Source organism: Polistes fuscatus, unplaced genomic scaffold (assembly GCF_010416935.1).
Source record: "Polistes fuscatus isolate 324 unplaced genomic scaffold, CU_Pfus_HIC Scaffold3, whole genome shotgun sequence".
Taxonomy (NCBI): domain Eukaryota; kingdom Metazoa; phylum Arthropoda; class Insecta; order Hymenoptera; family Vespidae; genus Polistes; species Polistes fuscatus.
In genome coordinates, this window is record NW_025113107.1 from 8,835,211 (window position 1) to 8,851,034 (window position 15,824).

Here is a 15,824-nt window from a genome sequence, read left to right on the forward strand (position 1 = left end):
CCTAGCCGAGTTCTCTCTTAATAGTTTATTTACACAAGAAACAAAAAAGAAGAAGAAGAAGAATATAACAAAAAGTTGAATTTCACTATCGTCACCCTTTTTTGACCATAATCGTCCTATCCCGTAAAATCATTCTCGCCTAATTTTCTTTGCTCTCTTTGTTATTTTGGTTGTTATTGCTCTTCCTATGTTTCTACTACTCATCCTCTCATTCTCACTCTCTCCCTCTTTCTCTCTTGTTCTCTTTTATTCACATTATTTCATTCTACTTTAGTATACTTGCGTCTTCCCTAGCTTCCGATCGATTTCTCAAATAAGTTAATTAGTAAAAAATCATCTCTTCCTTCAGAAAGTTGTCTCTTCCTCTCTCTCTCTCTCTCTTTCTTTCTCTCTCTATTTATGAGCGCGTACGTGAGAAACGCGTATATATCAATTAACGCACCTATTTAACATATTATTATTTTTTTAATAAGAGTCCTTAAGAGCTAAAAACTGTGTGACCTGCGTATAAGGTGTTCGTTTTAGTTGTTATTGTTGTTGTTGTTGTTGTTGTCGTTTATTTGTCTGTTTGTTTGTTTTCTGATTTGTTTTCTTTTCTGATACCGAGAATTATCTAATATAAAGCAGTTTGAAGCACGGTTCATTATGTTTTTTTTATTTTTTGTTTTTATACCATTATCGTAATCGATTAAATTCAACATCCGATTTCTGAGAACAGTTCGTCGACTCCCAAAGTCATCAGCATCGTCGTCGTCGTTGCCGTCATCGTCGTCATCGTCGTAGTCGTCATCGTCATTGTCGATTTTATCATCATCCATTTGCGCACGCGCTGTCCTCTTTCTTTTTCTTTCTTTCTTTCATTCATTCATTTATTTATTTATTTATTTATTTATTTATTTATTTAGTTTATTTTTTTTTGTTCAATCTGCTATCCCTTCCCGTTTTAATCATGTTTCCCAATTTTACGTCATACGTCGTATTTATATAATTAAATATATAAATATCCTTTTCTTCCGTGTATGTGTTTCTTTTTTTTAACCAACAACGTTCGCGGCTCCGCGTCGTTTCCGATCTCTTTTACTTTCTCACTTACTCTCTTTTTTCCCCCTACACACACTCTCTCTCGCTCTCTCTTTCTCTCTCTCTCTTTCTCTCTCTCTCTCTATTTCTATTTCTTTCATGATAGATCAGGTACTCGCTTCCGCAAAACCTAATATTATTGCACTTCTCCGCGAAAAAACATTTTTTCTATTACTAACACTAATTAAGCAAATAAACGAATTTTTATGATTGAAAAAATGTTTTTCCAATCGGACAATACTTCATTTAAGGAGATTATGAGACACGAAAGAGAGAAAGAATAAGAAGAACAAAAATTATGAAAGAAATAGAAATAAAGAAAGAAACAAAGTAAGAGGAGTAAGAGATGGGTAGACATTGAAAAGTTTTTCTTTAGAAAGGGACCCGACGGATATTGACGTTATACTTTTATCATCTTTCTTACTCTTTCATCGATGTCATACGATCCTCTCTCTCTCTCTCTCTCCCTCTCTCTCACTCTCACTCTTTCTTTCTTTCTTTGTTTTTTTTTTCTATTCTCGAAAGCGACAACTACGATACTCGATCTTCGGACAGAACAAGTTTGCATTTTACAGTGAAAACTGGATTATACATATGAGCTATCGAATACACTGAAAAATTCACAATCCCTCACTCTCTCTCCCTCTCCCTCTCCCTCTCTCTCTTTCGTTCACTCTCTTTCTCTTACTCGCTCGCTAACTTATATTCTATCCAGTCACGTCCCCGTCCCACGTAGATGATGTTTTGTTTGCGACGAATTGCTTTGTCCGACGAAAGTTCTCCTTATTTTCCAGGACAAAGTGCAACAAAGAACCTGGTTGGTTTAGTTCGCCATGCGTAGAGTAGACGTGCAGCGAGGTGTCAGAGGTCGGAAGCAACGCCGGAAGAGGCATCGGTTATTAGACAGCGACGATTTCCTTCATCTTCTCTTCGTTCCTCGTTCTTCTTGAAGTACTTGAAGTAGCAGTGGAGTAGTATTTTAAGATGTAGTAGAATAGTAGTTGTGGTAGTAGTAGTAGTAATAGTAGTAGTAATAGTAGTAGTAGTAGTAGTAGCAGTAGTAGTAGTAGTAGTAGTAGTAGAGTAGTAGTAGTAGTTAGTAGTAGTAATAGTAGCAATAGTGGTAGCAGTGGAGTAGTGATAGTAGTGACGATCGAACTGTAGTAACGGTGGGTGGTGGTAGTAATGGTGGTGGTGGTGGTGGTGGTGGTTTTGGTGGATCTTGTTGGAGAAGTTAAGTTGATGATCGAAACTGCTGTTGCTGTAGGTAAGTAATAAGGGAAGTGTGGATCCTTGGATTGTATTAGGGAAGGGGGTTTGGGTGGGTTTTCGTAGAAGTGGTAGTTAATTAGCTAGGGCTGCGAGACAATTAGGGACAGCGCAGCGGGGGTTAACACCAACGAAAAGGTACGGGTCGAGGCCGATCCGCACCTTCCTTCACCAGAGGTTTGTGAAATTCTCGACCTGGTCGAGAATGAATCGTCGCCCAACAGTGCTCGCAATAGTACTACGAAGAAAGAACAATGAATTATTATCTAGCAAATATGAATGAATGAATGATGTATATAATATGATATATAATATATATAATATATATTAGATTATTTTTAATATATAGATAATATATTAAAATAATATACCTGTAAGCACGTTACGTTAGCGCAGAAAAAGGGTGCGAATTTGCCGCCACAACGTTGACCTTGACACTCGTCGCACATCTGATCATCCAAAACGTACGGTTTTACCTCGACCTGATCATACAAAAAAAACCATACGATTGATTAAAAATAACGTAAAGCAAAATAGAGATGAATCTTGATTCTTTGATCAATAAATTGATTTCCAAAGTTGGAAACGTTTTTTTGTTATTTGTGTAATCAAACGACTAACCCTTTTGTCGATGTCACCGTGTTGGAGTTGTACGAATCTAGCTGATATCGCAGCGATGTAACTTTGCTGATTGCTGAAAGCGACTCTACCGGCACCCTTAGGATACTTTAATTCGGGATCGGTATCGATGCCAGCATAGCAAACACCTCCGTAAAGTCGATCCATGATCATAGCGAGTTCAGCGGCCTTTAGCGGTCGTGGGACGCCACCAACGAAGACAGTCTTTCGTGGATCGAGAGGCATCGAGGCGTCCAAGACGAAATCCGCGTCGCTCAACCGCCATGGTCTTATTTGTACCGGCTTGTCTTTGATCGTCGGCGAGCTCACACAGAGATAGAGCTTGTCCTCGTCTTGGATGCAGGCATCTATCAACTGCTGTACCGAGCCTTCGTCCTAAAATTAAATTCAACTTGACGTTTACAAGAATATGTTCCTTGTTTAAGACTTATACCTCTTGTCTTTTATTATTATTATTGTTATTATTATTATTATTATTAATAATATTAAGATGACGTATAAATATACCTGAAAAAGCAGGAAAGCGTAACCTTTAGGTGGAAAGTATGACTTGCTCTCTGCTTTGTGCGGCCAATCGACGACTAGGGGTCCGAAACGACGGAAACTGGCTGTGATTTCGTCTAAAAGTGTTTCATAAGAAAAACGTGACAAACTATTGGATAAGAGAAAACATTACGATCTATTTTATACGTCAATAAACGTTGCAATTTTTATCCTGCTAGGATCAGTCTTAATCCTTCTTCTTTTATTTTTTTATATTTTCTCTTACTAACCTTCGTCAATATCCGGTGGCAGGCCACCAACGAAGACTTTCCTAGAGAAACGTTCTCCGGTCTCGCTACCCTGACTGTGAGGACTGCTACGACTCGGTGAAGAAAGCGGTGCCGCTTGGGAAGCAGTTATTCCACCTCCGACACCGACACCGACACCAACTCCTACACCAACACCAACGCCAACACCGACTCCAACACCATCGAGTTGACTAGGTGCGTTTGGATCTTCCAAGAGAGTACCGGTTGGTTCATCGAGACTCGGGAAGAACGGAGATTTGCCTGTTCCCAACAGAAATTTAAACGTTAAATTGGATACACTAGGAATCATTTCAATTGCTTTCCTTAAAATTAGAGAACATGATTATATTATAGTCTTCATGTTTCTTTTTAAGGGAAAGATATTAAATTGATAATATCTTAATTGATATAAGCTGAATATTATTTGATCGTAAATAAAAATACCATTTTGTTGTTTTACTTTCTTTTATTTCTAAATTCGAGTTTACCCAAATCGGAGTAAAGTTGTAAATTTAGGTTAGGTCGGAAGACGTGTAAAGAAAAAAATCGTAATTTTGTTTCATTCATTGTACAAATATATGGATGGTGAAAAGAGACGAAATAATAAAGGAAGAGGAAAGATAAAACAAAACAAAAAAGAAAGAAAGAAAGAAAGAAAGAAAGAAAGGAAGGAAGTAGTGGTGGGACTTACTGTATCGTTTTTTTGCAGGAAAAATGGCTCTCCTAATAAACGTCGCCATTTTGAAGGAACTAAGAAGAGATCCCCCTTTTTATTTTCAATCGTATCACCCCGATATGTAATAAACTAAATAGAAATAACGCGTACAAAAGGCGAACTCCGCTTGTTGTTTCTTTCTGTTGTTAAGGAAAAATAAGAAACAGGTAATGAGGTCGCGATACAACCGAGTGGAAGGGATCGATGAGGTACGTTTACGAAACAGTGGAATGAGACTAATTTGTCTTTGCTCGTTTCGTAGCGTCTTCCTTCTCTTTCTTCTCGTTTTTCTTTTTTTTTTTTATTATATATGTATATATATATATATATTTTTTTTTTCATTAGATATGGGCACAGACACATGACAAAGGAAAGCGTATAGGCCAGTCAACGCGGGCCAAAAACTGACCTTTTAGCTGATCGCTTCAAAATTTGACCTAAGGGTAAGTTGACGACGCTGAATCGAATGGTGCTAATTATAATAAGGTCAGCAACCGGCATCTTGGGGAAAAAGGGTAAAAAAGGGTAAAATATAGCCTTATCTTAGAATCTAGGCATTTAATCGAAAAAAGTTTCAAACAAAAGTTGTAGAGAATTGAAAAATACTAAAAAATGTTCTATGAGTTATCTTCGTATTTTCAAAAATAAGCGCATAAAATTGGATTGAAGATGGGAAAAAAATTGTAAGAGTGGGAGAAAGCAAGCTTATCCCTCCGTCGCGTTTTACACGCGAGCGAGCTAGTGTGCGTGCGAGCGTCCGTGTGCACTAATACACAAACGAAGGATCTTCGGCAATTTCGGGACTCTCGGTCTTGAATGAAAGTGCGAGTGAGAGAACAAACCAATACTTCTCTCTTTTTATTTATCATGCGATAACGAGTATTATTGTCCTTGGCCATCGATTGTTGAGCCTTCTGATATTTCTCTTTTTATATTTTTTCTTTCGGTAGCAAGAATTTTACGTCTTGGCCATCGAGCGACGAGCGTTTTGTATACGAGTGCGAGTGAGAAAGAAAACCGATATTTCTCTCTTTCTATTTTTTCTTTCGGTAGCGAGAATTTTTCGTTTTGGCCATCGTGCGTCGAGCGTTCTATATATCTATATATATCGGCGTATAAGCGCGGCACTTTTAAATCGAATCTTGATGCTTATGGCACGCCGTTTCTTTATTTATTGTCAAAAATAATGAACCTTGAGTAAAAAAAAAATAATTCATTTTAACAGAAACTATTATTATTTAGTTGAGAGTAAAAATAATGAATTAATTTTGTGTCTCGCCATAAAATTAATTAGAATAATAATTGATATAAATTCTTTGCCTCACAAAAATTTATTTGTATATCAAATTGAATACGTATTCTCTTTAAGACGAAATTTAAAATTTAAATAATTTTCCTATTAAATTATGTATTTTATAAAATTTTAAATTACTGACTTTTTGTCTCGTAAAAATTTATTAGTGTATCAAATTAAATACATATTTGAAAAAGAAGAATTTTATATCCACACATAAAATTAATTCAAGATATATATGAAAGGATATTCTAGAAACGTGGAATTTATTTTTTGTCTATACATAATTTTAATTCATTTTTATTATGTTATAAGAAAACAGTAATGCATTCTGATTCATCTTCGAAGTCTTAAGAATTGTACGAAAAAAATTGAGCAATTATCAATTGGTGCGTTAGCGTAAGTAGTAACGTCTTCGCTTCTCGCGCTGGGTATTAACGTTCGATTCTTCGTGGGGGAATTATTTTTTTTATAAGTTTTTCTATTCTTAGGTTATATAAATTATTTTTACATTTCCTAATTTCTAATTATATATAGAAAAAAAAATTAAAATTATTACAAAAAAATTCAAAGCAATAAATTTTTTTACATCCTGCACAAATAAACGAAGTTTATTACTTAAATTACAAATTCATCCTGTAAATATCATCCTAAAAAATGTATCGTTTCGGCACGTTAAAAATTAATTTTTGTTATTTATTGGATATTATTTTATTTATAATTGGTAATTTTATTACTCGCGTAATAATGTTGATTTCTTAATAAAATTTATATCGTTAGTGCAAAATTTGAAAAAAATCTGAGGTGAGACTCACTGATCGTCTCCTTGTTAAGGATAGAAAAACTTATAAAAAAAATAATTCCCCCACGAAGAATCGAACGTTAATACCCAGCGCGAGAAGCGAAGACGTTACTACTTACGCTAACGCACCAATTGATAATTGCTCAATTTTTTTCGTACAATTCTTAAGACTTCGAAGATGAATCAGAATGCATTACTGTTTTCTTATAACATAATAAAAATGAATTAAAATTATGTATAGACAAAAAATAAATTCCACGTTTTAGAATATCCTTTCATATATATCTTGAATTAATTTTATGTGTGGATATAAAATTCTTCTTTTTCAAATATGTATTTAATTTGATACACTAATAAATTTTTACGAGACAAAAAGTCAGTAATTTAAAATTTTATAAAATACATAATTTAATAGGAAAATATTTAAATTTTAAATTTCGTCTTAAAGAGAATACGTATTCAATTTGATATACAAATAAATTTTTGTGAGGCAAAGAATTTATATCAATTATTATTCTAATTAATTTTATGGCGAGACACAAAATTAATTCATTATTTTTACTCTCAACTAAATAATAATAGTTTCTGTTAAAATGAATTATTTTTTTTTTACTCAAGGTTCATTATTTTTGACAATAAATAAAGAAACGGCGTGCCATAAGCATCAAGATTCGATTTAAAAGTGCCGCGCTTATACGCCGATATATATAGATATAGAACGCTCGACGCACGATGGCCAAAACGAAAAATTCTCGCTACCGAAAGAAAAAATAGAAAGAGAGAAATATCGGTTTTCTTTCTCACTCGCACTCGTATACAAAACGCTCGTCGCTCGATGGCCAAGACGTAAAATTCTTGCTACCGAAAGAAAAAATATAAAAAGAGAAATATCAGAAGGCTCAACAATCGATGGCCAAGGACAATAATACTCGTTATCGCATGATAAATAAAAAGAGAGAAGTATTGGTTTGTTCTCTCACTCGCACTTTCATTCAAGACCGAGAGTCCCGAAATTGCCGAAGATCCTTCGTTTGTGTATTAGTGCACACGGACGCTCGCACGCACACTAGCTCGCTCGCGTGTAAAACGCGACGGAGGGATAAGCTTGCTTTCTCCCACTCTTACAATTTTTTTCCCATCTTCAATCCAATTTTATGCGCTTATTTTTGAAAATACGAAGATAACTCATAGAACATTTTTTTAGTATTTTTCAATTCTCTACAACTTTTGTTTGAAACTTTTTTCGATTAAATGCCTAGATTCTAAGATAAGGCTATATTTTACCCTTTTTTACCCTTTTTCCCCAAGATGCCGGTTGCTGACCTTATTATAATTAGCACCATTCGATTCAGCGTCGTCAACTTACCCTTAGGTCAAATTTTGAAGCGATCAGCTAAAAGGTCAGTTTTTGGCCCGCGTTGACTGGCCTAGTAGGTCAGTGTGGTTTTGTCAACGTGGGATGTATGCTCCATCTAGGGCTAATTTCAATATTTAAAAAAGAAGGGGCGGGGTGGGGAGGGTTGGTAAGTGGATATTGAATACATTATTGACATTCGTAATTCAATCAGCATTTTTGTCAAAAATATTATACAAAATTCACATTTTAATAAACATCAAAGATAAATTCTTCTAGTCGGATTAAAATCAATTATATTTCCATGGCTGTTATTGTTGGAATGTTTATTAATGTTTTAAAGAACTTCGTTTACCGTTATATAATTTATCGAAATTTTAATGATTTTGTGGTAGGACACGGTTCGAAACAAAATAGGTTAGGAATTGGCGAATGATTTTTTACTTTGGAAATGTTTATGCGGTAATATGAAATCTATCTAATATCTCATAAAGTGGACATTAACGATGTTCGAGAATTATTGTTTAAAGGCTTGATGGATTGATATACGATGGTAATAAAGGTAGGTGCATAGAATCAATGGCGTCGCGACGATCGTCTGATGTGAGTGGATTTCGATAATCAACGACTTCATATTATCACCGTTTCACGATCCCGTCGTAAAATCGTAGTTACGTCAGAGTTTCCTTTCTCTCTCTTTCTTTTTATTTTTCTCTCTTTATGTATTGTACATATCGTATATATGTATATATATATATATACGAGATGGTATATAGGTCAATAGGACAACGATGAGATGACTTATTGAAAACTGATTTAAACCTCGAAAAATCGCGTCAAGTAATAAATGCAATGTCAAGAATCATACGTGGGCGTTGGAATGAAGTGAATGTAAATGGATTCGAGTTGATTATATTGCAGATATACGTATAAATTTAAATATTATTATATTATTATTATTATTTAAATATTGATCCTAAATTGAATTGTATGTTTTATCTAACTGTTAAAAGAAAAAGAAAACAACAAAAATTACAACAGACACGGTCATCTTTATTCTTATCTTGAGATGACCTTAAATGAAAGAAATGTTTTTTTTCTTCTTTAAATAGAAAAAAAAAAAATTAATAGACAAATTTTAATTCTACTCGTTTCAATCCAAATAACAAATTTTAAATTTATATCAATTATACTTTATATTTTGCATTAATGTGTGCGTTTAAGTTTCGATCGATGTAAGTAATGTAAGAAACACTGTTAAGCAATTGATAACTTTTTATTATCTTTGAGTCAAGACACTCTTTTAATCATCGTTGAACAAGATAACGCACGTGGTTCGATGCCTATAATCAATCGGCATCGTTAATCGTTATCGCAACAATTAATTTTTGTTTTATAAATAGATTATTTTGTATTATATTTATTATTCAATTCACTATTATAAATTTAATATTATTTATAATTGATGAGAGAAAAGAAAAATAGATCGATCATTACGAAAATGTATATAATAATTTCATGTAAAGAAATGAATTTTATTTAAACGTTTATTATTTGCGAGGAAAGAATAAAAAGCAAATATCATTGCGATATTTGATAACACACCCGATAGTGTACTGTCTCTTGATTTCTTTTTCTCTTTCCAATCTTTCACAAGAAAAAAAAAGTGCAGTGCATGTTGTGCAATATACTAGCGAGGACATATTCCGTTCACTCAAAGCTCTTCCTTATTATCACAAATCTGTATGCTAAAAATCACTTCCGTCTCCTTCGTGCAATCAGACCGTTTCTACCTTTCAATGTTTCAAACTAAAAGAAGAGTAGGTGGAGGAAGAGGAACAGGAAGAGGAAGAAAGAAAGAAAGAAAAGAAAGAAAAAAAAGAAAGAGGAAACTGTTGAGAAGGGAATGGAATAAGCTAGGACTAGTTGGGGATCTCAACGATGATGACGTGCATTTGATGTGATTGCTACAAGAGAGAAAGAAAGAAATAGAAATAGAAAAAAAAAAAGAAAAAGAAAAAGAAAAGAATAAATGAGAAGGAAAACTAACCGGAGGGTGAATTGAACCATTTGTGCCACTTTCTGTCGCATTGCTAGAACAAGAATAAGGGACAACGAAAACTAGGATTCGTTTGGTCGGTGAATCTCAAATAGAAAAAATAGAAATGTAGAAGAGAAAAAAAAGGATAGAGAAAGTAAGAGACAAAAAATAATAAATTAACGGCTACAGTCGCACGGAAAGAGGTAGTTAATGTTAGTAAAGTAAAGTAAAGTAAAGTAAAGTAAAGTATAAAAAGAGGAAGCGTTCGCTAAAGCAAACAGACGAATCAAACTTTAACGATGATGATTTACCGTCGGGTAATACGACAACAACGAGTCCGACCAAATTATGGATGGTTAGCTGTCCGTTGTATTACAATTCGCTTTATTACTTTGCGAAAGAGAATATTCGTAAAATCTATTCGCGATTGAGAATTGTTTCCGATTATGTAGAAATAAAATCTATTCAATTATCGTTGATATATCTCTGTTAATATATTTCATACGATATATTTTACATTTTAATGTAATTTATTTCTCATTGATAAATGTTTAAGTTTATTAAATAATAATACACGATTTGTGTGATGAACGATTAATTCGAATCAATTAAAATGATTAAATATTATCGCGTTAAACTGATCGATTATTCGTAGTATTATTATCAAGATATTTAATAGAGAAATGCGAATAATATCGAATATCATGTTAGATTATGAACAGTTACAGATAAAAACGTAGTAGGTTAGAGAAATGATATGACATTTTATTACGATACGCGCCTATTTTTGTTACGTTCCTGTCCTTGCCACGCGTTGGACTACATACAACTGATTACGATCGGAGTAAAAAATTTCTTTGACACTCAAGGGATTTAATGTTATTTTAATGATTATCATAGAATCTAGAAAAAGTTAATAAAGCTGATATTATTCGGAACAAAAACATTAAAAAGAACAAAATATATATATAGTGCAGGTAAGACTAAAGAAAAAAGAAAATAAAAAAAATAAAAAGGTAAGAAATTATTCGGTCAACTTAATGCTCATCTATTACTTATTATTATTAATTTGGTAAACGAAGATAACAAAAAACAAAAAAAGAAATAATTAAAAAAAATGGTAAATCCTTTTTATCGCAAGTGTAAGAATAATCTTGGCGAGCAGTAAAACGAACTTTTATATGCGTCGTCCATGTTTCGTCTCTCTCTCTCTCTCTCTTTTACCCTCTTCTTACATAATGGTCTAAGTATCATCTTCAGAAGCACCGTTACATAAACGCAGCTCGCAAGGAATAATTCGATGGCGTACACAGACCAATAACGCGACTACGCTTATATTCTTCCAGTATCCGTATACGCGTGAATTTGAAATCAATCGAGCGAACTATGTCTGAAATTACTATGCGTGGAAGGTAAAATCTTTGGACGAGTACGAATAACATCGACTCGTTCACGCATCCTGACTACGAATATATCGGTATTTACGTGTGATATACGTTAAGTCTTCTCATCCATAACCGGTCATCGGTCGTTGTCGTTGTTTTCGATTACGGTCTTCCGTTGAAAAAAGTTTACAACTGCATAATTCAATCATCATCAAGACGTAATAACATCGATAATATGTCACTGTGGAAAAAAAAGTTCGATAATTATTTATAATAAATACATTTTTATCACATTTCATCCCGTGTGTGTGTTTTTTTTTTTTATCTTCTCTTAAATTTCGCGCAGAATATTTCACGCAATTAAAATGAACGTTATTTTCAAAGAAAACTAAAATATTATGCATTTAATTGTAAAAATTATAATTGAAATTTTTCAAATGTTAATAACCAACTTATCGTTTAATAAGTTAGATTAGAAAAATGTTCTTTTTCAAAGTTAAAAAGTTTCGTACTTTTGCTTGGAAGATGTGTTCATACATATTTATATATATATATATATATATATATATATATATATATATATACATATTTCATAAAATGTTAAACTTAATGGACTATATTTTCTTGAACTTCCAACGACTACCATGGACTTCAACTGTGAGTTATATAAGAAAGATTTTATGAGAAAGTATCTAACACGAAGATAGTTTATCTGAGATGAGTACTACTGAGTAGTACTTGGATCAAATTCAAACGTTTATTCCATTCCCTAAAATGAAATTTAGGGTTGCGAAGTCGCGGTATCGATTACTTGTGAGTGAAAGCAGGAAAAAGAGAGAGAGAGGAGAGAGAGAGAAATCTGCTTTTCGAGCATTCCTGGTTTCTCGAATTTTCATCAATTAGTTTGTCTTTCTCTCTCTCTTTCTCACGTTCTTCGTGTTTCCATCTTTATCTAATTTGCAAATTGTCAAGGGCGATGAAGCCTATCGAAGATTCCACGGAAGTCTTCCTACTCTTCGTCGAATCTCCTTAAAATCGTTTCGAGAGAATCGATACTATCGATGAGACGACCCTACGAAAGAAAAGGAGAAGAGAGGAGAGGAGAGGAGATGAGAGGAAAGACGAGAGTGAAAGTGATATCACTAGGCGTGTAGACGTGGCTTAAAGAATACTATCCCCCACTTTACACACCCTCTTCCTACACTTCTTTTTCCTTCAATCTTTTTAACGTCGACACGCGCGAACCTTGAAACTCGATGCCTTGTTACTTAATGCTCGTAAAACTTTAGAAACGTCCGTTTCGTATCATATGTATTGTGCATACGCTGTCATCGGCAAAAGGTTCAGATTCGTTACGTAAATCTTTGGATATGAGAAAAAAACAAAATACAGGATATTTGTGTAAGAGACGAAATTAATGCCTTTGGTGCGATGGTTTTTTACCGTGTTATTTTTTTATTTTTATACCAACAACTTATTTACGTTCTGTTTAAACTTAGTAATTATACTTTTCATTTAAAATGACTTTATATGTAATTTATACTGCTTCGAATATAATAAACAATAGTTTTTCATATGCTCGTTTGTATCACAGGAGTTACAGGACATCATGTAAAATATTAAAGATAAATCATTTCTAAATTTATCGGTACACCCTATTTGATTCGTACGGAAATCGGCAATCGTTTTCGAACTTTTTAACTTATGAATTTTGTACAAACAAATTTGAGAGAAAGAAAAAATAGAAAATTTTGTTCATCGAACGTTCGTAATGAAAAATAGAGAGAAAGAGAGAGAAAGAGATGAATAGCCCAGTTGATTGGATGTTTCAAATAAAAGCATAATAGAAAGAAGAGAGAAAGAGAAAGAGAATGAAAGGGTGGAAGAGAGATAGGAGGAGGAGGAGGAGGAGAAAAAAATAGAGAAAAAGCAAACACATTCGACACGACGACGACGACGACATCGATGAAACCGTTTATTATTTCGCGCACATGCGAGAACGATTTCGTTGTGCCGTAAACAAACGACAAACATCCTTGTTTCTCGGTGCTCTCGCGAACATTTATTTATAAATTAAAGTAGGCTAATATTCGTTTTCGTTCGTTTGTTAGTAAAATATAAAATAGGTCGGGCTAATGTGCTCGCCTTGAAATCTAATCGAAATAATAATAACCAGAATAAGTCAGGTGGTTGGTTTGCGGTAAATCGAATGAATGTTATTATCGAAAAATCATCTAACCCCCCTCCCCCACCCCCAAATTGGATTCAATTACTTTTCGAATTTTTTTCCAAGCGTTGCGTGTGGTATAGCCTCGGTCGTCTACGGAATACAACGAGATAACGATTTTTTCGAAACGACCGTCATAACTCGGAATGATAAAATCCGTGGGAATAATAGTACCGTTGAGTATAATCACAGTTACGTGCTGGGGAAGTCATTAGCGAGAGTTACGGAGAACTATCTTTGGAAGCAAGTAACGTTTTTGTGGAAAGTGGGACACTCGAAGTAGTAGAAACAGCAAATACAAACACAACACATCAGCACCACCAACAACAATTCTCCCCTGTCTATCTTACCCTACATTTACCATCTTTACGATCACCCAAGCTTTAACGCCAGCTTAAGTGAAGAAGGAAAGACTATTGCTTACTTCGATGGAAGAGAGAGAGAGAGAGAGAGAGAGAGATAGAGAGGGTTGCTGAGTTCCCAGTAGTGTATCGATTAGACGTCTAGGTCTGGGGTTTATCCCAGCTCTCGATTTCCCATCAATCAACCCACAAACTCCGACAGGAGTTTCGATAGTCAAAGACGTACTACACTAACGCGTTCTCTCTCTCTCTTTCTCTCTCTCTATCTTTTTTTCTCTTTTAGTAAAGAAACACAATTTTCAGCCTCCTCGAATCTCCAAGAATCAACGCAAAAGCCGTTTCCTCCCGACCCTAGGGTATCGTAAGAGGATATTGTCCTGGATGAAGAGGATGCCTCAGGATAGAAAAAAAGAAAAAAGGTGGAAGAAAAAAAGGGAGACAAATTCTAATTCAGGGTAGCACCTTTTCCTTTCTCTCTCACCCTCCCTCTCTCTACTACTCCGTCCTCTCATTCTCCTTCTACTTCAACTTCTTTCTATATATATTTGTTCCTCTTTCTACTCCTTCCACCTGCTACTTTGTAAACTTCGATCGATTCAACTTGCACTGACTAATGCGAGTGCAACTCGATGTTACTCGAACATTGCCGAACTCGAATATCCAAACTAACTTTGCTTTTTTCTATAGCACGATTTTTCACTTCGATGAATCAATTCTGTCTGTGGTATGATCTTTTTAAAAATATTTGTTGGCGTATTAAATTTTTAATTTATTAATTGATAGAGTTATTCGTCAAATATTTCGATCGGTTTTTCAACATATTCTCATACGTGTTTTTTCTTCTTTTTGTAATTAATACTCCTTTTATTAAATAAGATAAAATGAAAGAACATAAGTTTGTATTCTTAATTCTACTATGATATATCTATAAGTTACGATAGATGAGTAAGTTCGTTGTAAATCAACTCTCTATAATTAACATTTGTTTCGTGTCTAAACAAAAATGATGTTACGTAATGTTAGACTCATAGTGTGTAATTACGTTTTATTCTGTACGACTTATGCTTATTATTAGTAGAACATTAATCTTTGGATATAAAAGTAACAGTTAATTTTGTTAAGTTGTAATGAACGAAGATTTGAAATATGTCTACACGTGTGTGTAAGAGGATTAAGAGTATCGCGATATTTGTAAGAAGTTTAAGCTAATTTATTTTTTTTTTATTTCATAATCTTTTAAACAAGCTTGTTAAGCGTATAACTTTTCCGAGCTGGTATCCAACATAAAATGAAGATATTTTTTCTCTTTTTCTATGTGTAGGATGATCAAACAGACTTGTGAAAAAGTCGGTAGATTTTGGAAAGTTCCTCGAGAAACATTGGCTCGTTTTATGGGGGCCCTTGATTCCTCCTGCTCGTAAAGATCGACACGTGACTCGACTAACAAACGATCCTTTCGAATTCATGATAGGTACTTATCCTTCTTCCAAGACTAGATTTACTATTTTTTCCATCGAATCTTTTCGAAATTGTTTGTGAGATACTTGTTATAAAATTCACGAATTTACAAATACAAGTTATAACGATAGTTAACAGTAACGCAATCGATTTAATCACAATGATGAAAGAAATGTTTGTTATGGTATGAAAATGAACCTTCTTTTTAGCGGGGTTAAATTAACACAATTAACAAATTGAAATATAATACGTTTCCATTTTGCTATTTAATTTAATTAATAATTACATTAAAAAACGTAACGATTCGAATGATTTTCTTTAACGAGTTGATTAAATAAATATGAAAATATCACTGATTGAACAAACGGAATGTGAGTGATAGTAAAATAAATAAAAAAAAATAAAAT

General features: G+C 33.7%; 1 protein-coding gene across 1 annotated transcript in view; it reads right to left on the bottom strand.

The window, feature by feature from the left end:
• Positions 1-2,023: 2,023 nt before the first annotated feature.
• Positions 2,024-15,824, bottom strand: part of LOC122520300 (cytoplasmic polyadenylation element-binding protein 2) — a 121,394-nt gene continuing 107,593 nt past the window's right edge. Inside the window, exons 4-8 of the mRNA XM_043640417.1 lie at positions 3,762-4,040; positions 3,496-3,608; positions 2,971-3,363; positions 2,721-2,831; positions 2,024-2,587 (exon numbers count right to left, since the gene is read on the bottom strand). Coding sequence (XP_043496352.1) covers positions 2,471-2,587; positions 2,721-2,831; positions 2,971-3,363; positions 3,496-3,608; positions 3,762-4,040 — 1,013 coding nt within the window. The 3' untranslated portion in view covers positions 2,024-2,470. The remainder of the gene's footprint in view (positions 2,588-2,720; positions 2,832-2,970; positions 3,364-3,495; positions 3,609-3,761; positions 4,041-15,824) is intronic.